Below are 26148 nucleotides of genomic sequence, written 5' to 3' on the forward strand. Positions count from 1 at the left end.
GTGGTGGATGTACTTTATTGCATAGCAAAGCGGAGACTGGGAGAATATTCCAACTTACATTTGTGAGTATATAAATTTGAGAACTCGTCAGATAAAATATTGAGAGTCCCACAATTGAAAGCTGGCCTCAAAGCTGTAGGCAAACAATATTTGTGTTTGTCCACTCAGCCAACTTTCAGGTCCTTTAAGGACTAAAGTTTGCATTTTTTATAAATCAAATGCATTTTAATCAAAAAGAACATTCTGCACAAAACTATGATCCAGCAGTGCAGAGAAGTGAAGAACAGAACATGGATATATCATAAGCTCAAAGGATATATAATGTTTGCGATATGGTTTCAAATGTTCCATTGGACTCTTGAAATGTTTAACAATAGTTTCATTCCTGTAATGTTTCATATTGCTCTGAAAACATTACGAACAATGCAGTTGTTATTTTCATCAGCTTGCTGATCAATCATTTGCTCTCATCTTACCAATCCTCAGATCTTGCAATGAGAAAGAAAAACAAATAAGAATAGTTTTGAGAAACACGTTATTCTTCTAAGAGAACATTTCACTTTTGAGATCTTGTCTGTGTGAATTAAGCAGAGATCCATGTTCTATACTTGGCATTTCTCCTGGAGCTGTCAACAGAGGATGAATTCATTTATCTCAACGACACACCCTTCTGAGCTGTCTATATTGATGACGTGACACATGAAAGAATTGCCAAAGCAAGGGTAGCCTTCAGCAGACTTTGAACACCAGTTTGGGAGTGAGGAGGAGTAAGTCTGTCTACCAGACTAAACATCCATAGAGCAGGAGTCCTGCCCACTCAGCTCTATGCATGCCAGACATGGTCTGTGTGCCAGCATCATGCCAAGAAGCTCAACCACTTTCACTTGAGCTGCCTTCAGAGGCTTCTGGAAATCAGGTGATAGGACAAAAAAAACAGACACTGAAAGTGCTCAGCTGATATAGAATGCCAAACATCCACAACATTATGAGACGGGTACAAATGAATTGGGCTGGTCTTGTAGCCAGAATGTCTGACGTTCACTTAGTAAAGCAAATCTTCTACAGAGAGTTTGAGCCTGTGGTTCACTTCCAGGGCAGTCAAAGGAAGCGTGACAAGGAAACTCTGATGACTTCACTAAGGAGTTTTGATATTGGCTTCAAGTCCTAGGAGAAGCTCACCCTGGACGGCTGCACCTGGCGCGACCAAATAAAAAATAGTGCGGTCCCCTTCGAAAGCAAGTGCGCCTTCAGAGGCATAGAGAAAACACATGGAGAGGTAATCCCAAACCAGTACCTCATACAAAACCTGTAGTATCTTATCCAATTTGCAGCAGGACCTCCTGGGAGCAGATTAGCCTCAGCAGTAGCTACTGGAACTCTTATCATAAACACCCCAGAGGGTGAACATGACCATCTTCACCCTGATGGACAAACCAGGTAAAGTACAAAATAATAAGGCTGGGCTGGCACTCTCGCAATTCATTGATTTGACAAATTGATATTTTACATAAGAGGTACCATCAAACAACTAAACAAATCCCTTTTATTCCATTCCGAAAACCATCAGAATTTGCAAGCCGATTATTTCCTTATATAGTTAGCCATCAAAGGAATGAAAATATCCACGATGCAGATAATAATCCTTCAAACTTAAATGTATAGTTGTAGAGAAAACATTGAACACATTTTCACAATCATCAGATTGGGAAAATCAATAAATGCAAAAAATTATTCAGTTATCTTAAAAATAGATAAATAATTAAACAAAGCAATAAATAATAGATTATTCTAGGAGAAAGGGGAATTGTGCTGGAGGGAGTTTAACAGTTAAAGACCAATGACATTTCTTACCACTTTTGTGATAGTGGGGGAAAGAAGGCACTGAGATGTGGGCTCAATTAAGATTTATATATCTGTGCTATATCATAATTGAACCGAAGGTTGTATTAAAAATAACGAATGGTTATTACTTTTGTTTAAACGTCACACTCACTGACCTTTATAGTCAATGAACCTAAGAACCTTTAATGCAATTCACAAAATATGAACGTATTCACAATCGTTCTAAGGTAACTTTCAATTTAAATCTGAAATCACAAAATGGCAATGGAAAAATACCAGAATGAATGAGCGGGTTTTACGGAGGACTGTACCGATTAGCATTAAAAGCGCACGTCAGAGTTTTAAGGCGCAAACCGGAGTTGTAAACAAGGGTAGGGATAAGGCAAGTACGTGTTTAAATAGCCATTTTCGTTTTCTATTTACACTTAATGTGGTTCAATTGCAAACTGTTGTTTGGGAGTTTAACCAGACATGGGATTTCGGTAATAGTAAACAACCTGCAAAGCTCCCCCCCCGCCCCCCAGCTTTGCTGAAGCAACGACGTCAATAACTTTACTTTGTGTGAACTCCACCCCTTTGCCACATCAAAACAACAATCCCCAGGATTTAGTTCGATGCTAGGGGGCGGGCTTGCTTTAGTTTATATTTTATTTACTCATAACCGTGTCAGTAGACGGACAGGCGGGTACAAAATCAACAACGTTACCTGCGGAAACGTGTCCAACTCAAGAGTATTAAATGGTGTATTTTCCTTGCTGCAAATAGGTGTTTTGACTCTGCGTGTGTGCATGTCTATGTGTATATGTGTGTGTGTCTATGTGTATATATGTGTGTGTGTCTATGTGTATATATGTGTGTGTCTATGTGTGTATATGTGACTGTCTATGTGTGTATATGTGTGTGTGTCTATGTGTGTATATGTGTGTGTGTATATGTGTGTGTGTCTATGTGTATATGTGTGTGTGTCTATGTGTATATATGTGTGTGTGTCTATGTGTATATATGTGTGTGTGTGTCTATGTGTGTGTGTCTATGTGTGTATATGTGTGTGTGTCTATGTGTGCGTGTCTATGTGTATATGTGTGTGTGTCTATGTGTATATATGTGTGTGTGTGTCTATATGTGTGTGTCTATGTGTGTATATGTGTGTGTGTCTATGTGTATATGTGTGTGTGTCTATGTGTGCATATGTGTGTGTGTCTATGTGTATATATGTGTGTGTGTCTATGTGTATATATGTGTGTGTGTGTCTATGTGTGTGTGTCTATGTGTGTATATATGTGTGTGTCTATGTGTGTATATGTGTGTGTGTCTATGTGTGCGTGTAGCCTGATCAGAGGGTGGGCAGGTTGTGTGACTTTGTTACGTGTTTCACTACAGGAGGCTCATTTGGCTGAGATGAAAGTGTACCGCCAGCGTCCTGCATTGCTCCTGCAGCTATGGTAACGCTATTGATCTCCAGCTCCGTCTGACGCATTGGTGATAAACAAGGAGCTCCCTGTCTCACTAACGGCAACGAGCAACTTTAAACTAGTCCTAGAACAGCCTGTTCTCAGCACCTTCACATCTTGTGTTCACTTAAAATCCCAGCAATAAAAATAGAAAGAGGGAAGAAAGCGTTCGGCATTTGTGTCTCGAGAGGTATTTATCTATTTAAGATAAGTGCACGATTGTTTTGTTTGGAATTTAAAAGAAATCAGTTATAAACAAGAACCGACGTCCACTGCGCGCCTTTTATTACCTGTCAGTCCGAGCAATACTGGAGGCCAGAGGGTGCTGGCTGGGACCTCCCTCCCCCCTCCATCCTTCTCCCGCTCCGCCCTGATACCCCTCCCGACCCCCTCCCTTTCTCCCCGACCCCCTTCCTCCCCTCCTCCTTCCTCTCCTCCCCCTTGACCATCTCCCTTTGCCCCTCCCTGGTCCCCGACCCCTTCCTCCCTCCCTTCCACCCTGACACTCTCCTCCACTCAGACCCGCTCCATTCCTCCCTGGCCCCCTCTACTCCACCCTGACCCCCTCCCTTCCTCCTCCCTGAGCCCCCTCTTCTCTGCCCTGACCCTCTCCCTCTGCCCTGCCCTGGCCCCCTATATCCCTTCCTCGTTGACGCCCGTCCTCCTCTCCACCCTGACTCCTTCCCTATCTCTGTCACTCCCTTCCCGCCCTTTCTCCTCTCCCACCCCTCCTCTTCCTCACCATTCTGTCTCCTCCACCTTCTCTCATTCCCTCCTTCCTCTCAACCATCATACCCCCTCCCCGACAGCCTTTGAACCCTGCCAGATCCGTCCCCCAACAATTTACCATCAGACTGCCCCCCACCACCGCCAATCCCAGACACCTAATCCCAACCTCCCACCTGCAGATTGGCTAGTAGGATACTAGCCAATGGTCCTGCTCCCTTTTAGATGTGTGGGCATGTATCTGAGCATGCACACTGTACTGACTCTGGATTGCACATGCATAAACACCAACCATGCTCAGGCTGTGGCATGAGGAGACCCTGCCTAGAGGAATCTGGGACAATTGGCATCCTGGGAAACCACACATGGGACATACTGGAAAATCCAGGATGGTTAGTCACCTTGGGCATGGCAGTCTCTGCTGCATTTGCTGCAGGAGAAGTCACTTAACTACTCAACCTTTCTGTGTCCTTTTGCAAACTCTTTGTGTTCTCTACAAAACTTGCAGTATGTAGGTGAATCCTTACCTCCCTCTTATACTTATAATCTAAAGTCTGACCCAAGCCCAGCTGGCTGGAGAAAACGGTCAAGATTCACAACTCAGTACCTCAGTATTCTTTGCACAGTTCCATTGAAAACTTACAAACATCCGTGTCCTTCTCCCTTCAAATTAAATTAATACGTACAAACGCTGCTCCCATAACATCTGAATTGCATGCACATTGTTAACCACGCAGCAGACTACGGGGGCAGATGATCAATTTTGTCCCTGTTCACCCTGCAAGCCACTGCCCCATTCCTAAACACGTCTCTTACAGTCAAAAATCACACCCATGACAAATGATTGTCGCAACCCCTCTCACTTTTGTCTGTACCTTCTTATGTCTTGCAACAATCCCACATTTTGTGGGTTTGTGAACAGTCCATTAACACATGAACGTGTTTCGATGGAGAAAGTTCTAGCTCATCCGAATCATCAGATTGGTGGCTGAGTTTCACTCCAATGAAACAGTTTTTCTGATTAGCAGTTCCAAAGAATGTGGGTGCATACTAAACTCCACAGCTTGTGAGATTGTAAGTACAATTTACAGTTCCACAGTTTGACCATAGGAGTTCAATGGTTAAGACTTTTTTTTGCAAAATAAAATATATACTTTATTTGTAAAATATCTGAGAGTACATTACAAACATTTCAAAATGGCCATCTCAGAAAATGCAATGATATTCAAGTTTTTACAGAGATTGTGTTGCACTCTGAGGTACTTCAATACAGTCAAAGAAACATTGCAGACATTTCAAAATGGTCTTTACAAATGATGCAGTGACATTTTAAGTTGTTTACATAGATCATGTTGCAGGCTGAGGTGCTTCCACACAATTTTGATACTGGCAATCTTCATCTTATATATTCAATGTGAGTCATACAGCCCAGAAGGTTCCATACAATTACCCTCTCCTCGGTGCACCATGACCTTAAACAGTGGTGTTTCCTCATTGCATCACTGTGGCAGCTGCCCCAAGCTTTAATGCATCCCTCAGTTCATAGTCCTGGGCTTTGAAAAGTGCCAGTCTGCAACACTTGGTCGGGGACAACTCTTTGTACTGAAAGACCGATATATTTTGAGCAGACCAAAGAGCATCTTTCACCATGTTGATGATCTTCAGCTCAATGATCCAGACAAATCATTTAATTGGTAGTTGCATATCAGTGTGACCTGATTGCCTCAGCCATATTTCAACTATTCAAGAAGTAATTTCACTGTGTCTGTGTTTCATTTCAAGTTTTGTTTAAGCCCAGTTCCAAAGCCCGGTTGAATGCTGTGAGGTGAAATTTGGTCAATTGTCGACAATTGTCCATTACAGTATTTTTATTCAATACAGTCACTTGAACCTTCAACTTTGTTTTTTTAAAATTTGGATTCATTCTTATTGAATGACATTGCTTTCCCACCTTTCTTTGTATCACCAGCAAGTTTGACGACAATGCACTCTGTCCCTTCATCCAAACCGTTAATATCAATTGTAAATAGTTGAGGCTGCAGCACTAAACCATGTGACACTCCCCTTGTTCCAGTTTGCTAACCTGAAACTGGCCCATTTCTCCCAACTCTATCTTTTCTGTCAGCTAGCCAATCCTCTGTCCATAATATATGTCCTCTGTCACAACTGCATCTTGTGACATTTTGTGGCATTTGTCGAATGCCTTTTGGCTATCCAAGTAGTCTACATCTACTGGTTCCCCTTTACCTATGCCTGCTCATTACATTCTGAAAGGACACTAACAAAGTGGTCAGACTCTAATTCACCTTGCAAAAACTAGGCTGACTCTGCTTGCTTGTATTTTGATTTGCTGAATGTCCCGCTACTGAGCAAATGGATTCCAGTGTATTCCCAATGACAGATGTTAGAGAATTTTTGGTAGAATACAACCAATACATCCATTAGCTCTGCAGCAACTTCTTTTAAGATCCGAACATGCAGGCCATCAGTTCCAGGGAACTTATCAACCTTTACACCCCAGTACTTGCTCTTTAATGATGATAGACTTAACTTACCCATCCCCCCACTTTTCTTCGATCATTATGGGCAGCACGGTAGCACAGTGGCTAGCACAGTTGCATCACAACTCCAGGGTCCCAGGTTTGATTCTCATCTTGGGTCACTGTCTGCGGAGCCTGCATGTTCTCCCTGTGTGTGCGTGGGTTTCCTCCGGGTGCTCCGGTTTCCTCCCACAGTCCAAAGATGTGCAGGTTAGATGGATTGGCCATGCTAAATTGCCATTAGTGTCCAAAAAAGTGAGGTGGGGTTATTGGGTTACGAGGATAGGGTGAGGGCATGAGTGGGGTGCTCTTTCCAAGGGCCAATGCAGACTCGATGGGCCGGATGGCCTCCTTCTGCACTGTAAATTCTATTATAATGCAATGATTATTTGGATGATTTTAGTGTTCTCCACCATGTTTTCATGCAAAGTTCTTTCCTCGCCCACCTCTCTTCTTCCACATCTCCCCTCTGCTCCCAGCACTCTCTCTTCCCTCGCTCTTCCTCACTTTCTGCCCCCTCCTAACTCTCCCTGTCCTCCCTCCATCCATTCCCACCCCCATCCACTGCTTCCCACCACTCTATCCCTCTCCTGCTGCCACTCTCACTCTCTCATCATTCCTTCCTCTCCCATTTCTGCATCTCTTGTTTTCCTTCACAACTTGCTTCTCTCCCCCAAACCATCGTTCCCTCTATCGTCTTCCACCCCTTTTCTCTAACTCTCACCGACGTCCTTCTCCTCCTCTTTCCTCCCACCTTCTTCTCCATTAACTTCCCTTCTCGTCATCCCCGGCTCCTCCCACACTACCCCAGGCTCCCTGCTTTTTTCCTCCTCCCATCCATTCCTCCCGCCCAACTAATCTCGTCCCTCATATCCCACCGCTCCCCTCTATCCCTTCAGTCTCTTTCATCTCATCCTTTCCATATTTCTTCCCATCCTCAACCTCCTCCTCACCATCTCCTCTTCCCCTCCTCCTCCTCCTCCCTCTCCCCATGTCCTTCCTGATTCTCTCCTCCCCTCTACTCCCCCTATTCCCCTTTCTCTCCATGTCTCCTCCCCCATTTTCCCCTCTCCCATTATTCGCTCTTCCCTCAACCTCTCCCGTTCTCCCATCCCTCATTCAACCGATTCCAGCCCTCTTCTTCCCTCCCTCCACTATCCCCTTGCCCCACAATCCTCTACCCATCACCCTCCCCTGCTTTCTCCCCTTCACCTCCTCCCCATCCTCACTTCCTCCTCCCCTCCCGTCCTCCCCGTCCTCCCTCTCATCTTCCCCAATCCTCCCCCTCCCCCTCTCCTCACCTACCCCTCCTCCCCCAATACTCGCCCTCCCGTCCTTCCCCTCATCCACCCCATCTCCTCCCCTTTCCTCACCCTATCCACCCGCTCCCCTCCCCCTCTCCCCTTCCTCCCCTCTCCTCACCCCATCCACCCCCTCCCCTCCCCCTTCCTCCCCTCTCCTCGCCCCAACCTCCCCCTCCCCTCCCCCTCTTCCTCCCCCTTTCCTCACCCCATCCTCCCCCTCCCTCCCCCTCTCCTCTTCCCCTCCTCCTCCCTCATCTCCTGTCACTCCCCTACTCCTCCCCTCCACCCCTCCTTCACCCTCCCCTCCATCAAATCTCGCCCACCAACTGCACCCCTCCCCTTCACCTCCCTTTCCATTTCTCCTCCACCTCCATCCCCTTCCTCCACTCCTCCCACTCCACAGCTGCCCCAGCCCTCCCCTTCTCCTCCCTCAACCTGCCCACCTCCATTCCCTCCCCTTACACATTCTCCCCCTTTACACCCCCTCCTCCTTCTATTCCCTCTTGCTTCCCCCAAACTTCTCCCACCCCCCTTCTCTAAACCTCCCCTTCTCCTTCCCCTCACTTTTCCCTCCACCACGTACCCTTCGACTCCGCCCCCCTCCACTGCCCCTCCTCCTCCACCACTTCCCTTCTCCACTCTTCTCTCCCCCTCACCCTCCTCTCCCCCTCCCCTCCTTCTCCCCCATCACCACCTTCTCCCATCACCTCCTTCTCCCCCTCCCCTCCTCCCCATCACCTTCTCCCCATCACCTCCTTCTCCCCCTCCCCTCCTTCTCCCCCTCACTCTCCCCCTTTTCCCCCTCCTTCTCCCCCTCCCCCTTCTCTCCCCTCACCGTCCCCCTCCTTCTCCCCCCTCGCTCTCCTCCTCCCCCTCAACCTCCTTCTTCCTCCTCAACCTCCTTCTCCCCCTCACCCTCCTTCTCCCTCTCACCCTCCTCCCCCTTACCCTCCCTCTTCCCCCTCACCCTCCTTTTCACCCCTCACCCTCCTCTCTCCCCCCTCACCCACCCCTCCTTCCCCCCTCAACCCTCTCCTCCTTCTCCAACCTCCCCTAAGCCTCTCCTCCTTCTCCCCCTCACCTCCTTCTCACCCCTCCTTCTCCCACCTCACCCAACCCTCCTTCTCCCCCCTCCTTCTCCCCTTCCCCCCTCACCTACCCCCTTCTCCACCCTCACCCTCTCCTCCTTCCCCCCCTCACCCTCTGCTCCATCTCCCCCTCACCCTCTCCTCCTTCTTCCCCTCTCCTCCTTCTCCCCCTCTCCTCCTTCCTCCCTCTCCCACCTCCATCTCCCCCCTCACCCCCACCCCTCCCCCTCTCTCCCCCCCACCCCTCCCCCTCTCTCCCCCTCACCCTATCCCTCTCCCCCCTCACCCTCTAAACCTCTCTCCCCCTCCCCCTCCCCGTCTCCCGCACCCTCACCCCCCCTTACCCTCTCCCCCTCCTTCTCTCTCCCCCTCATTCCCTCACTCACCCTCAACCTCTCTCTCCCCCTTACCCTCTCTCCCCCTTACCCTCTCCCCCTCACCCTCTCTTCCCCCTCACCCCCTCTCTCCCCCCTCCCCCCCCTCATCTCCCCCCTTGTCCTCCCCTCCTCTTGCTGCGCTCGGCACTGTCGATGCTGAAAGCTGCTGTGTGTGAGGAGGTCACATGTTGTTTTGCTGTGCAGCCAGTCAATGTGTGTGTGTGTGTTATTTACAGCTCGCACTTCCACTCTGGTACCGACAGCGAGAGGAGCAGAAAAACAGGAGGGGAAGCCTGAAGCAGAGCAGCAAATCTGTACTCGTGTTGCTGGAGGATTTTCCCTCTTTTAGAGAATGGCAAGTCCGCCAGTATTAAAAGGGGGGTTGGGGGGATACCCCTGCCCCACTAAGGTGAAGAAATGCGGCTACTTGAAGAAGCAGAAACATGGGCACAAGAGATTCTTCGTGTTGAGGGAGCAGAGCGGGAACTGCCCGGCCCGGCTCGAGTATTACGAGAACGAGAAGAAGTGGAGGAATAAGTCGGTGGCGAAGAGAATCATCCCTTTGGAGAGCTGCCTGAACATCAACAAGAGAGCGGACGCTAAACACAAATACCTCATCGCCCTCTACACTAAAGAGGAGTACTTGGCGGTGGCGGCAGACAGTGAGCAGGAGCAGGAGAGCTGGTTTCACGCCCTCACCGACCTGCTGAACCAGGACATGTTGGTGCCTGACGTGTCGCCGCTGTCTCTGCAGCGAGAGGAGCTGGGCTATGGGCTGCTCACTCCCGCTTCTGCCCTTTACAAGGAGGTGTGGCAAGTTAACCTGAAGCCCAAAGGCTTGGGACAAGCCAAAAACCTCACTGGCTTTTACATGCTGTGCCTTTCCAGTAAGAGCATGGGCTTCGTGAAACTTAATTCTGAGGTCCCTTCCGTCAACCTGCAGCTGATGAACATCCGGAGGTGTGGGCACTCTGAGAATTTCTTTTTCATTGAAGTGGGCAGGTCGGCATCTACTGGCCCCGGAGAGCTGTGGATGCAGGTGGATGACTCGGTGGTGGCTCAGCATATCCACGAAACCATTCTGGAAGCGATGAAAGCGATGAAAGAGTTGTGTGAGTTCCGACCCAGAAGCAAGAGTCAATCCTCAGGTTCCAACCCCATCACCGTGCCAACCAGAAGGCACCTGAATAACCTGCCCCCCAGTCAGACCGGTCTTCAAAGGAGGTCACGGACTGACAGCATCACAACCCCTTTGTCAGCCAATAAAATCACGTCGTGCCGCATGAGGACAGCCAGCGAAGGCGATAGCTCCATGTGTCGACCAGAGTCTGTTACTGGCAGCCCCATCAGCCCCAGTATGGTGAGAACACACTTCAGCCGTTCAAATACGATGTCTAGAAATTCAAGAGTGCTCCAGCACAATTCTCTTCACCACAGTCGATCAATGTCTATGCCAATGCCCCATTCCCCCCCATCTGCCACGAGTCCAGTAAGTCTGTCATCTAGTAGCGGGCATGGATCTGCATCGGACACCATACCTCGACCATCCAGTGCCAGTGCATCTGTTTCAGGCTCTCCAAGTGATGGTGGGTTTATTTCCTTCGATGAATATGGTTCTAGTCCTGGGGACTTGAGACATTATGTGGGGAACAGAAGTAATACACCAGAGTCCCTTACCGACACACCACCTGTTCGAGAAGGCAGCGAATTGTATGGGTATATGTTAATGGAAAGACATATTAGTGGCCGGTCTAACCGCAGCTGTTATCAGATGGCTCGGGATGAAAGTACAGAACTCGAGAAGGGCTACAGGAAAAGAACTTACTCTTTAACAACTCCATGCCGACAGAGAGTCACATCACAGGTTTCTTCAGTTTCATTAGATGAATATACTTTAATGAAAGCTACCTGCATGGGCAGTTCAGGACATCTTTCATATACTGTCTCCCCCAAAGTCACCTACAATCCTTACCCAGAAGATTATTGTGACATTGAAATAGGATCCCAAAGGAGCTCCGGATCCACTAACCTTGGTGATGATGGCTATATGCCAATGACTCCCGGTGTAGCACCTGCACCTCACAAAAGTGATAACTACATGCCAATGAGCCCCAAAAGTATTTCTGCCCCAAAACAAATAATTAATCCCCGATCTCATTCCCAAGTGAATGCAAATGGATACAAGAACATTTCTCCAACTGAGAGCTGCTCGCCAGATACAAGTGGATACATGAGAATGTGGTGCGGATCAAAGTTATCGGTAGAAAGTTCCGACGGAAAGTTCACCAATGATGAATATATGAACATGTCTCCTGTTGACTGCTGTGCATCAGTTACTCCTCCAGACTACTTTTTCAACCCTGTAAGTGCTGAACTTCCCAAACCCAGTTACTCATTTTACTCCTTACCCCGATCTTATAAATCTCAGTGCCAGAAGAATGGAGAAAATGATAGCTATGTCCTGATGAATTCGCCGGGCAATGTGATTCTCGAAGAGCCGACATTTAATATGAAGTCGAGCACGTCTTGTGCAGCCAGTCACGCTCTTCATTCACCAATGCGGCAAATTCGGACTGACTGTTTAGTGTCGAGAGGAAGAGCTATGAGACCTACCAGATTGTCACTGGACAAGCTAAGAGCCAGCACATTACCAAGTACAAACGAGCATCCTTTGCCACCTGAACCAAAGAGCCCAGGAGAATATATTAATATAGATTTCAGCAACAAATTTGTCTATTCCCCCACACCTGTGTCACTAGAAGGTCCCTTATCTTCCATGGATTCTGGTAATGTTAAGAGGAGATCCCCAGAGTCTGACTACATGAACCTGGATCTCAATTCTCGGTCACCAAAGAATGGAATCGTTCCTGTCGGTTCCTTTGATGCGGTGACTGGATCGGCAAAGTCGTGCTCCAGTAGAAACCACCCAGCTGACATGTACCTGAAAGGTCAGGTTGTGACATCCTGCCTCTCTAACACTTTGGAAGTCGAGACTGATTATACAGAAATGACATTTGGAATCACCACAACGTCCCCACTACCAGTTTCACCAAAACACGAAAATACACAAGTGGTTAGCCCTACCACTGGTGTGAAAAGACTTTCCCTGATTGATCAGATGCCTGCGGTAGAGGTTTTCCTGCTTCCGAGTTTGCCACCCGATCCCAATCGGGGGGCAAAAGTGATCCGCGCTGACCCTCAAGGAAGAAGGCGACACAGCTCAGAGACGTTCTCATCCACGACAACTGTCACACCTGTTTCGCCTTCATTTGCTCACGATCCCAAGAGGCACAGTTCTGCTTCGTTTGAAAATGTTTCTCTCAGAAAGAATGATGAAGCTGAAGACGAACAAGGAAGCCCAATGTGCCGCAAAACCTCCACTGGTTTCCAGAATGGGCTGAACTACATTGCCTTAGATTTAATGGATGATGATTTGATGAAATGTGAGAAAATAGGACGATGCCGGTCAACTCCTCAAACCAAAGGAAGTATTAATGGTACAGATGCAAGCACGTACGCCAGAATAGACTTTGTCTCCAAGAAGTTTGACCAAGCTGCTGCTGTGGAAGGTTTGTCAACTGTATATTTTACCTATTAAGGTTTTTTTTTCTAAGCATTTATTACTATAGCTTTGAATGTGCAAGTAATCAGGAGGTTCTATTGTGATGAACAGGTAGTTTGATGTTGCAAACATTCACAATTTTTGATTTGGATCAGGGATCTTGTAAAATGGGATTTAGCACTTAGAACTGTTTGGTTATTCCTGTGCCATTTCACTTAGACGTATTGGAGGCATGTCTTCACCTCTACCCATCTCCTCTCCACCCCCGCCCGCCCCCCCCCCCCCCCAACCAGAAAAAAAGCTGTCTGCACTTCTTATTGCTGACTGGAAGCTCTTGGTAATTGCAGTTGAGTCTCAAAGGTGAGGAATACAGACTGGGTACTGTGTGATGTCAAATGCTGAAAAATGGAGCATCCATATTTTCAATATTCAGTTTTGCTTTTGTTTATTTGCAAAAAAAGTGCTGTAGCATTATATATCAAGCATAAAGCTCCTTTTAAAATTAAATGTCCTAGTTCAGCTTGTTACAATGTCCTAGTTCAGCTTGTTACAATTGCAGAGTGGTATTGGTTGTTTCTCTTTTATATTGTGTAAACCTGTAGCTTGTCAGAGGACAAGAGTTCAAAATACAGGGGGCATACAACAAAAGTTAAGGATGGTATACTTATTTTGGATTCAGCCATGCAAATTTCATCTTCACCTGTTTAGAATTTAAGTACAGCCTCAATCGAAAGGAAAGGGGAGATTGAAAGAGGGCTCGTGAGAGTGAGGAGAGAGGGAGGGTCGGTCTGAAGAGGAGGAGAAAGAATGTCTTGGGTGATCCGTTTCATCGTATAAGAGCGGTGATGGAATCTGCAGTAACTGAAAAATGCAGATATAATAATGCAAAGTTTGAACCGTAGTATAGGTTTGTGACATCTTGTGTTGTAAATACTCATATTTGTTAGTTTATATTTGTCTTCAGGAAATGCAGAGTCTGAAGCATGTTCAGTCAGTGGAAACAAATCAGTTTGTTTCTCATTACATCATTGATTTTTATGTACTTTGGGATTTTCAAATGTGCTTTTTCGACAAACTGAAACCAAAAGCTGAAATAGCAGCTGTCTTTTTGGATTTATTTTTGTACTCGGAGGCTACTGCAGTGATAGCCGAGTTTCACACCAGTTGTACATCTGTGCTGAGGCTGACATTCTGATGTTTGGATACATAATTGAGAAGATAAATGTGTCCAGCTAGAGTTTCTGAATGTTTTAACATCGGTGCACCAGGATATTCCACATGTTTTTTTAAATTAATATCATTGTTCATATGCTTTTTGTTAAGGTGTATGACTTGAGCAGTATAAGTGATTTAAGAACATAAGATTTGTGAGATTAACTACTGTGGACATGCCTCCAACCTCTGCTGAAATCTATGTGCCAGGTACTGTGGCCATTTTGATGGAAAAACACACATCTCTGGCGAACACACTTTTGAAAGCAGTTTTGTTAATAGTACAAGCACTTCCGATCAGGATGTTTGCATTCAAACCTGTGGAACACTGGTGACATTATTGTGATTTAAAAAAAACACAAAGTGAAATGTTTTTAGTTTGTTAGTGGACTAGTTGGCACAGGCATTAGATGAAAAGAAAATTGCTCTCGACAAGCTGAGTCTTGTTCAACATGATGTCAGTATGTTATTGTAAGATTCCCATAACACGTTTAATCAGGAAGTTGTGTTATTTTATATGGTGGCTGAATTGATCTGGGTGCCTGGTTAGTAACTGGAGTGATCTGTTGCAACTTTGGATCAGTACCACCTTAACAAAAAGACACCACATTCTGTTCATTCATGTTAAATAGCATGTTTGAATGCCAAAAGGATCTGAAAAATATAGCTTGTTTGTAACTGGTAGTCTAGTACTAGCTGCCAGTCTGTCTGTGATTTATTTACTTTATTAACTGCTCTTGCTATGGACAACGGGAAAGCTGCTTATTTCTGTACGTGGCATAGTTGGCGTATTTTCAAAAAAATCATAGAAATATACAGACCGAGAAATTGCCTCATTTTAGGGAGATGAATATGAGAAATAGGTTGTAGCCTGGACATTGATGGATTGGAATCAGCCACTTTCTGCATTAAGGCTCTTTTGTTGGTCTGTTAATCTGCTAAGAACAAAACGTACAAAGTACATGAAGTGTTTGCATAAGTTCTAGGGCAGTGCTTAATAAGTTGTTTACCAAAGATTCCTGAGAGCATTAGTAAAGTACTGAAGGTGGAAGATGGAAACCGGATCAATACTCTGGAGAAAATTTAAATCCGTTTTATTTAGATATACAATCATATGAAGAAAGGGGACTGAACTAATCACCCGGCCCACAGAAAAACAGTAATTTCACAAAAGTTTAAAGCAGCTTCTCTGTGTAGCCTCTCTTATATCCCACACACCGCTTCATTTTCAGCTGCCATCCTCTGCAATTCCAACTCTAAAGCTTTTCCACATTCTCCCCATCTTTAAGCGTTTGATTAAAACCTATATTTTGACCGTGTTTATGACTACCTCTCCTAAACTCCTCTTTGACTTGGCGTTCATTGTTGACTCCACTTCGCTGAAGCACATTGGGACATTTTTCTCTGTTAAAAGCAATGTCTGAAGAATTTTTGTTGAAAGAGATGCTTTAACTCTTTAATTTCCAATGCTTTTTTGGAAGATACAATTTTGGTTTAATAAATTTGATTTTGTAGTCTTTATTTGTGGTTAGAAAATAATGTTTTAAAAGTATTTAAAACTGTGGGTGGTTTAGCACAGTGGGCTAAACAGCTGGTTTGTAATGCAGAACAATGCCAGCAACGCGGGTTCAGTTCCCGTACCGGCCTCCCCGAACAGGCGCCGGAATGTGGCGACGAGGGCCTTTTCACAGTAACTTCATTGAAGCCTACTTGTGACAATAAGTGATTATTATTACTATTATTATTATTTTTGACCTAAGAGCACTTATAATGTGTAATTTTTTCAGAGAGAAGATAATTCAAATGTAACCAAAAACTGCATTTTTTAATGTTAAAAGCAAAGGCAGTTTGCTAAAAACTGAATGATATGACACAACTTACAAACATGGCAACCTGATCGCACTTGGCATAGGGGGTTTTGAGGTATATTTAGACTAAAGTAGTACCTGTCCCAGGACAGATTAAAATCCCATAGTTTAGTTTGGTTAGCCTGTGGAAGAGAATAGAGGAGGCTGGCGTAGTCACAAGGTCAATTATAGTGTTCACAAAGGCCTGTACCTACCATGAAAACTTCAGAAATAATGTATATTTCCACATTAGAGATATTCTTCAGGCACAAGCAACATAGTCTGAACTGGTATGGATTTTAATCCTTCTGCTAGAAACGCTCCCTAACGAGGCCCCTTGTATTTTATGTCTAGAAATTTTCAGATTCTTGGATCCCATGATCCACAAAAGAATCAATTTAATTACTGGTAATCGTTTCTGTGCAGCAGCTTCTGAATTAAAGCTACTGCTCTATTCCAGTCCACTCAGCAGCCCCCCGTTCTTTTAATAGTGTTGATTCACTGAATTAAGAAGTTTTCCGAGCCCTTTGTCTATGCATTTTGCTGCTGCTTCAGAAATACTTAGCTTCCCCTGGTAGCTCAGTAGACATTCACACCAGGCGGTCTGGTATTGAGAAGGCCAGGAGCACTGCACTGGCTGTAATGCCCCAGGACTTGGAGGGAACATGATCCAGTAACCCCAGATCTGCTGGAAAAGTGCCAGTATGTGGGTGTCAGATGAGGATAGACTCGAGGCTAGCTGGGTGATATTCACATTTCTCGTCAAGGCTCCTGGCTGTGGTACGTACAGAGTAGCCGTTTGGTACTGCCCCTCAGCCAATGATTGCAGCAAGCCATTCAAATCACTCTGCTGTCCACCAGCCAATTTCAGGCAGAAGATTGTCTGGAAATTGTGAAAATGTGGTTGGCAAACTATTAGATGAGGAAGAGGGAAAGCAAGTGACATAAAATGTCTTTAAAGGCATTGTTATGTCATGGAAACAATTGGAGGAATAATGGCTTTTAAATTAAACATTTAATCTTTTGGACGTTAAAGAAAAGACTTGTATACAACATAGTGGGCACGGGTAAAAAAAGAGTCCTGATTTGGGCATATTTAGCGGGTGTTTCTCGGTGCAGCTATCAAATGGAACTCTTTTTTGGCCTTGGTGAGGAACGCCCCACTGAGGCCCCATTTACCTCACTTCCTGCACTGACCAGCTCAGCTACCGGTTGGGGGTCCTTGTGGCCCCCCCTCACCCATCTCATAAGGACAGGGCATTCCCGAACCTGACCCCAGGCACTGGCAACCTGCCACCTTGGCACTGCCAGCCTGGCACCATGGCAGTGCGACAGTGCCCAGGTGACAGTGGCAGTGCCAGTGTTCCTGCCCAGAGCCTGACCACCAGGGGGCCTTCGAATGCCTGGGAGCAGCTCCCCTACCCCGTTCCCACGGTGCTGTTACACCTGGTGCATGTTTGGGTTTGTGTGGAGCAGTGCTAAACGGCGCTATGTCGAGGTCTCCCAGGTGTTGCAGTTCATCCCCAGGCCTCGGCAGCTGAAATATTAAAGTGAGCCTCACTGCTCATTTAAATATATAAATCTGGATCTTGCCCATGAGGGCAAGGTCCAGATCAGGATGTTTCGCGAGATCGAACGAGATCTCATGAGGCGTTCCAAGCATAGCAGATCACTTCAGTACCTGTCAGTACTTTAACTGGGCTACCCTCAGTGATTCAGCACCTTGTCTCTTCCCCCTCTGATGTTAAGTAATGCAGGTTGTGAAGTGTTGGGTGCTCTGCCACACAGATGAACCATCACGGTTGTGAATGGTACAACGCAGTTTTATTTCAGACAACTATTTACATTGGTGAACTGTTCACTGAGGTTCGATCTTGACCTTTGATTCTGTGGACCTATTCCTAATTCTGTCTTGAGGTGGCACTCAGCACATAGTGGGTGTCTGAGTGGCCTGCAATGAGCTCTGTGCCCTGAGCCGTCTCCTGCTCGAGTGCCCAGGAAGTGCGTGTTCCCTGTTTTGTACTGTGTATGCTTTTGCCTGTGATTGGCTATCGTGCTGTGTGTGTTGATTGGTCCGTTGATCTGTCCATCAGTATGTATGTATGTATGTGCTATGATGTGTGCCTGAATATCATGACAGGTTGAATTTCCCTCACGGCTAAATTTGTGATTGCCTGCTTTTGGTGTGAGAGCATACTGAACGCCTTCCATTTTGGGAAGGTGAAGTACTTATTCTCTGTTGCTCTTGGGAACCTATTGGTTGTTGTTTAGTGGCAGTCTTGAGAACACGTAAGTCAGCTGCCTATTTTGTATTGACTGGTCAGACCAAATAAAAAGGGAAGTGAATAATTGGGGAGGAGGAAACATTTATCTTTCTTGTGGTTATGAACTACATTTTGGATATTTGGACATTTAATAATCTTTAATGTCACAAGTAGGCTTACATTAACACTGCAATGAAGTTACTGTGAAAATCCCTTAGTTGCCACACTCTGATACCTGTTCGGATACACTGAGGGAGAATTCAGAATGTCCAATTCACCTATCAGTCTTTCGGAACTTGCGGGAGGAAACCGGAGCTCCCAGAGGAAAGCCATGCAGACACAGGGAGAACGTGCAGGCTCCGTATAGATAGTGACCCAAACCGGGAATCGAACCTGGGACCCTGGCGCTGTGAAGCAACAGTGCTAACCACTGTGCTCCCGTGCCGCCCAAATTTATAATTTGATTGTGTTCTGCATCTTCATCCAAAATGTATGTTGATAATAAAGGGTTAAAGCTTCATTGTGGGAGACTAGTTACCAGTCTTGAGTGTCTGAGTCCATGTTCCGAGTACTGTGATGTATCCTGTAGCTTTTGTTGATTTCAATTACTTTAGCTAATTGCAAGGACAATAAACTAATTGGTGCAAAAATTACTAATTGGAATTCTTTTACCTCTGGCATTTTTCTGATGGAAATTAATTTTGTCTTTTCATTTAGGCCATTAGTGTGATATTATAAGTGCCTTGCCATTCGTGTCAGCAAAGTTCCTTGATAAATAGTTACTAATGAGGTAGACGGCTATAAAAAGGGCTTGCTAAGAAGCTTCACTATTTTAATGAGACATTGTCCTAGTTTAACTGTTGAACTCAAATGTGGCTCTGATCGATTTAATAACGTCTTTAACCTGCTCTACTCTCCCAACTTCAGTGAGGGTAGGCATCTGTTACTTTGTTCCTGCCACAACAGGAAGGTGCAGATAACAATAAACCTTGGTTTACTCCATTCATTAAACACCAAAGGCATAAGGCGGAGGGAGTAGGAAAAAGCTGATGATGGTCCTCATTATGGGTATCATAGGATCAGGTGTGGTGGAAAATCTGCTTCTTGAGAATTTCAAGACTCATTTGTTTTTCCATAAATCCAGTCTGCTGTGAGAGAACCAGATTTGCTGCAGTGTGAAAGGAAAACACCATTACGTGGTGGCTTTCTGTTGAATAGCAGCTGACTGAAGACCTGCATTATATTTAGTTAATCAGATCACTGTTTCTTCACAAATTGTTTTTTATTATTTGTTTTATTCTGTGGCTCCTATTCCAGCCATTCCTTGGTGTGTGTGTAATTGTGATGCAGACAAATTCAAATCAAACATGACAAGAATCTAACACAAACCTGATGGAAGCAGAAGTAAATAAGAAGGGTCCACTCAGAATGTTAAGATGCTGATGAACCTGCAACGTTTCCAGCATTGTTTTTGCTTTTTACTATTTAAACATCTGTTATGCATTTCCTCAGTTGCAGCATTTGTTACTTCAGCAGACCACCATTAATTGGAGCTCGTTTTCTCTAGGTGCATGTATCTTGAAATGCATGTGTGTTTTGTGAGTGTTTTTACTTAAAATCTGCAGTGGGTTTCATGTCTTAAATCATTGTGAGCTGTGGTTAAAATACTTCACAAAAACAAGTGTGTCAGCTGCCTGCCAGTTGTCAGGTATTCTGTTTTCTGACTGGAATTCAGACTGTTCGTCCAAAGGTTGAACTGCTCACTTGTTTTTTGACCGACAGAGTTAGGCAATGGGTGTTTTTGAAATGAGAAGGTTATCATTTTGGAGGTTAATGCGCCGACCAAAACCTTACTCTGTCCCATAAATACCACAGCTGTAGTTTGAACATTCCTGTCAAAGGGGAGAAGGGTTGACTTGGCTCAATTTTTCTCCCTCCAAAGATCTGTTTTACTTGAGTCATCCTAAGATTGTAATTCAATTTAAAAGGAAGAACAAGAATTTCTCTTCTGGTGGATGATTCCTGGCATGATCCCTTTAAAGTCTGAGAATCAGTGTAGCATTTCTGCGTTAAGCTATTTTAAAACAATATGCAAAACAGGAGTATTGAGGTTGAAACATTATCAGTTTCCAATTCTGTGTTCTGATCAGCCAAAATTCGACAATATGTGTGATGGGTCAAAACGCTTATTTTTCCCTACTCCAGCTTCAGCCTTGATTATTGAGGGAGTGGCATATTGTCAGAGAACTGCCCTTTTCGATGAGATGTTAAACTGCCGGTTTAGCTGAAGACTTTCATTTTCAATGTATCGCTATATTTGAAGTCTGTATTCTCTGGATGAGGTGGCATCGCTTAAAAGTGGGCGTGTGAGAGAAAACGCAACTAATTTCATCAGCGAGGTGGTTTTGTTGGGGGAAGTTAGGATCAATTGATTTATCTGATGGTGGTTGAAAATGGCACAGCAAGTTACCCATTTGGAAAGAAATGTAAACTGATGAATGATTCTGGTGGTGTTATCTAACACAGTGAGCAAAAATATAACATTGTGTAGAGGGTTGAGTTTCCTGCCCTCCTTTGGTACGATATGGTGCAGGTGGGGGGGGATTGCAGGTTTTCCCATCCTTGTAAAGTTCCTCCCTGCAACCCCCCCTCCCACTCTTTAATTTCTGGCCTGCCTGCCTATTGATCCCAAAGGAGTGGGGCACTAATTCAAATGACAGTGCTCCATCTGCTTCAGCTCCTGTGCCCCTGAGTTCAAATTGACCCTCTGGTCTTCCATTGTCTTTTGTCCTCGATTATTAATGTAATTTGATGGCAAGAGACTGCAATGGCTTTACTGTGACACAAGGGTTGTATTTATAGGAAAACAGTGTTGTGTTTGCATGCAGCAAGGGCGATAAACAAAATCTAAGTAGTGAACACGCAAGCATTCAAATCTTACCATGTCCTGGTGAGTTCATCCTCCCAGAGTGATACTGACCTAAAGTTGGGTGCAAAAGAGTCACAGCACACAAAGTCATGGTGGAATTACACTGTAGCCAGCCGTCTGGCTGGGTTCAGCAGCTGCAGTGTAGGTGTCAGCCAGGCATAACTCACTTGAGCTGCCTGACTGTGATTAGAATTGAGCCTCCCAGTGCATGCTTGCATAGTCGAAACTCTGCCCCCCAGCAGTTTAGAAATGTTTAAAGGCCCCATGGTCAAGGGCTTCCGCCCTTTGTGAACATATAACTCCAAAAGTGCTCAGGGGTCAAGAACTCCGCCAGTATATTTTCTAAACAAAATTTGACAGAATACTGGAAGTATAAACCTTTTCAATGATGCTAAGCTAGAATATAAATGCAGGGCTAAGTCAAATGAGGGCACTTTGTTGACTGTAAATAGATTTTGGAAAACACGGCTTTGGTATTGCTTCAATCTAGAACTGATAGATTTAAATTGTTCGACGTTTGCTTTGATTTCTCAATGGCTAGCTTTCTTGTGCAGATTCTAAGATTAGTGCTTTTAACACTTGCATGTTTTGATGCTTCTAAGCATTTATCCAACAGTGGCATTAGGATTTTTACAGGACAAGAACATTTGTCTAACAGCAGGGCATAGGTTTACGACAAATGCAAAAAGATTTGAAGGGGCCAGGGAAATGCCTTAACATGAGAGTGTAGAATTGGAATTCTCTGTCTGAAGCTTTTGTTGAATTGGAACGAATTTGGTGCTTTCAAAAGGGAATTGGGTGGATGATTGAAAATATGCATATTAATGTGGGTGCTTTGGTTTCCTCCTACAGTCCAAAGATGTGTGGGTAAGGTAGATTGACCATGCTAAATTGTCCTTCGAGTCCAAAATTGCCCTTAGTGTTGGGTGGGGTTACTGGGTTATGGGGATGGGGTGGGAGTGTGGGCTTGGGTAGGGTGCTCTTTGCAAGAGCCGGTGCAGACTCGATGGGCTGAATGGCCTCCTTCCGCACTGTAAATTCTATAATTCTATGAAATTGATATGAGAATCTAGTCGGAAATTGAGTTTGACTTGGGGAAATTTAAACTGGCACAGACTCGCTACAATAGTTTTTTGATGTCATAATTTGAAATTATTTTTAAAAACCTGATGTATATTAACAGTTTTAACGAGAAGAAAACTGCTGTGTACTGCTTCTTGAAAGAATAATGAAGAGTTGCTCTCCATTTTTATTATATGTGGAATGAAAGCTTTTGTATCCAATGAGATATTTAAGAAGCTTCATGTGTGGGGAGAGAGGTGCTAACTTTCTTTTTTGCTGCCCGCAGTGTATAGCTTTAAACTTGATTTGTACCCTCTTGCAAAAGCAATTCGTGTTCCTTAATTATGAGCAAAGATTTATTTTCCATTTGTTAATATATTGGCACAGGCCTAGGCAAGTGGTAGTAGCATTATTGTTTCTAAGTGCGAAACCTAACCATAGACCTGAGCTCAATTGTGCAGTACCATCTTTCAGATGAGATGTCAAATCAGGTGCATAAGATACAACCCATTTGGAGAAGAGCAAGGAATTCTGCTGTCCTGGACAACATTCCTTCCTCAATCTAAGCACTGATAAAACAATGCCATTCACCTTATTTGTGTTCAAGTTGGCTGCCATGTTTGGCGCAGTGAGTTTTCTTTTGACTGTAAAACACACTCTTTGAGGCACCCTGTGGATACACTTGGGCACCATATGAAAACAGAAGTTTCACAGGCCAATGTGAATCCACGCTGTTTGAACCAGCCTCTGATTATTTTTCCGAGGGCCTCAGCCTACTTTTTTTTGTTTTATAAATTTAGTGTACCCAATTCATTTTTTTCCAATTAAGGGGCAATTTAGCATGTTCAATCCACCTACCTTGCACATCTTTGGGTTGTGGGGGCGAAACCCACGCAAACACAGGGAGAATGTGCAAATTCCACAAAACAGTGACCCAGAGCCGGGATCGAACCTGCGACCTCGGCGCCGTGAGGCAACATGGCTAATCCACTGCGCCACCGTGCTTCCCTCCTCAGCCTACTATTGATCATGTCACTAGAGCATCAAGCAGTAAGATATGTTTTCTTTTCAGATGTCGATTATGGAATTGTTCAAATTTTGGGTTTTTTCTGCCTGAAACAAATATTTATGTATTTGAACTTTAAAAATATATTTTGAACTGGAAAATCTGTAAACACTATCCTCATCACCAATGATGTGTTGGTGTCACTTTTCTATTGAAGTGGATGTGCTCACCACTTCCTGTGGAATCTGGTAACTAGAAAACAAACCAGTCGGAGGTGCAAACAAACCAGCTAGAATTTTAGTCAGGGTAAATAAATCTTGGAACTTGGTTTAACATTAATTGTTCTATAATTTATATACTGGCAATAAAACCATTTCCAAAAGTTTCAATTGCTTGATCTTTTATTCTTGGTTCATATAGGTTACAAAGAAATTAGCTTTGAATTCTAATTCTATCCTAAACTGAGATAGGATTCAATGTTTGTGCTGCTATCATTTCAGTCACATCATTTATCTAGCTCACTTTGTGTGATCCAATTTTGTTGTGTTGTCTACATTGTGAACATGAGGCTGGTTAAAACACAAGTGTTGTCTTGTCCTTGCATTTTCAATCGTTCTCACAAGTAACTGGTTGTAACATATTTCGAGAATCTAGGATTTTAGTATTTCCACTCACCAGACTGTGAATTTTCTGCCCTAGCGCCTTAATGGACCTAAGTCTGATCTATTCTCCATTGTTTTATGGAACACACCAGTATTAGTTTGGAGATAAACTTATATTCTTCCTGGCATTGATTTGGTGACATTTGGGCAGTTTGCCTTCCCAAGAATATCAGGTGTTTACCCAATAATGGGCTTTTATCTCCTCAAATGGGAACTGTGCGTCTTGCTACAAAAGGCAGAGAGTATGGCCATCTCCTTTCATGAAACTACCAACAGACATCACTTGAATCCTCAGCCATATATATTTTCCCTAGTTTGCTGCTTTCTCCAAGGGGGTAAGATCTTACACCCCCGTCTGCTGGGATAACTATAAAGATCCCTCAAGCCTGTTTTGCCATTCATTTAAATCATCGCTGAACTGGACCCTAATCTATTCACCCGCCTTTCTCCATTTCCCTTCATGGCATTAGAAAGTTTTTCTGTGCCAACGTCAGTCAAACCTGAAATTTCTCAGGTTATCCTGGAGTTTGGTTGTGTCAGAGCCAGATGGAGATGTAAGTTTTAGATAACAAATAAAAAAACAATTCCCTTGTGTGTCACAGAAGCTCTTGTCGCTACCATTCAATTAATGATTGGAGACTATATACTGGTGCCACGATGGCTGAAAATTGCCTGTTATTCTGGAGCAGTTTAAGAATTTGCCTCTGAGGCAGACTAAACCTGGCCCCTCGGAGTTTGATTTCTAAGTGGGCGATTTGTTGACCCGGGCCAAGTCTCAGGTCTAGCTTAGGCCAAAGAAAGAATAATTTCTCACAAGTGACACAGCATAGAAAAAAATGTTTTACAAGGTGAAAGACTGATTAATATCGAGCAAAGAAATGTAGGCCCCTTCACGCTATTTTAGGTTAAAGCCAGTAACCATCCAAACATGAATTTTGTTTGAACATTTGGTGGTCTGTCATAATTTAGTAATGCACTGTTTCTAGCTGCTATTGATTATATAATTCGTGTTCCTCCTTTTGAATACCACCAAACGTGACACAGTCTCTGTTCAATTTAAACAAAAAGTAATGTCTGTGTGGCATTGGTTTTAGATTATCCACAGTTCTTTTCAGTGGGAAATCCTTTAAATCCAAATTAAAACCTCACCTACTGGAGGGGTAGCATTCTATATTAACCCACTAATGCATTCCAGCTGCACAAACCATTTGTTCTCCCACTGTTGCCCTTTTCAGTTCTGTTGCCTTAATTTGTTAGGTTATCATTATGATATAATTAAAAATGTTTTGGGTTTTCTTTTTCTTAGAAACTGCAGTCTGCGATAGATTTGATATTGTTTAATAACGTCACATAAAGTTGCTGAATAATTTAATTAAGTAGACCTCTGTTCGAAATTGGGTGAACCAGTTTAGTGTAATCACTTCCATCACTTTGGATTCTTCATTTTTGTCACGTTTGTCATTATTTCAGTTGTTGTGGGAATCAGCACACTTCTGTATTTAAATGATACTGAATTTTGTTTCTCCTGGTGGCTGCTTTCTGACAGTGCTGACTGTGTGTGGTTCTCACAGTAACGTGATTGTGATATTTGGCGGGGGAGGGGGCATTAGACTTGCTGCAGCCTCTCCCACAATCATTGCTGAACTCGTCCTCTTCAACCTTTTGGTAACATCATATGAACATTTACACACTCCGCTTAAATGATTTGGATAGTTTTCGTTCTCTTCTGATGTCCAATTACAGTAAAACTCTGGCTTTTGCAGGCAGCTGCGTCCAGGCTGAAACCATGTATGAATCACTTTGCAATCCCCACCTACTTCTTGAGCTGTGCGCTCGGCATATAAAGAGGGAGGATTTAATTCATTTAGCAGATAACAGTCTGCACTAAGTGTTACAAAGAAGTAATAATGAATGGAACATGCAGCTATTTTTAGGCATTGCGTCACTCCCATCAGGCAGCCCATAAAAGGCTGAAGGGGAGAGGTAAAGTAGAAGTGTTACAGAGGGCAGGCTTCTATTTTGTTGTTTAACAGAGGCACAACCTCTTCAGCATCTCGGCAGAATAAACATTTACTTCCCAGCAGATGGCAGTCCCAGGGCTGTGCACCTGCCATTATGAACACAGCACACAAGTAATCTACCCTTCATCACTGCTGACAATGAACTAATGATTTCAGACCATCTGCCTTGCAATTCAAACAAAATGGGAAAAATATTTGTCCTTCAGCTGGGAAACAACAACACTTAGGAAGGCATGGTGAAGTGGAAAGCATATT

At 44.3% G+C, this 26148-nt stretch overlaps 1 protein-coding gene across 1 annotated transcript in view; it reads left to right on the top strand.

Moving 5' to 3' along the window:
- Positions 1-3362: 3362 nt before the first annotated feature.
- irs2b (insulin receptor substrate 2b) overlaps positions 3363-26148 on the top strand; it is a 90712-nt gene continuing 67926 nt past the window's right edge. The window contains exons 1-2 of the mRNA XM_072476269.1: positions 3363-3483; positions 9565-12897. Of these exons, the coding sequence (XP_072332370.1) occupies positions 9681-12897 (3217 nt within the window). The 5' untranslated portion in view covers positions 3363-3483; positions 9565-9680. The remainder of the gene's footprint in view (positions 3484-9564; positions 12898-26148) is intronic.

Source organism: Scyliorhinus torazame, chromosome 15, assembly GCF_047496885.1.
Source record: "Scyliorhinus torazame isolate Kashiwa2021f chromosome 15, sScyTor2.1, whole genome shotgun sequence".
Classification (NCBI taxonomy): Eukaryota; Metazoa; Chordata; class Chondrichthyes; order Carcharhiniformes; family Scyliorhinidae; genus Scyliorhinus; species Scyliorhinus torazame.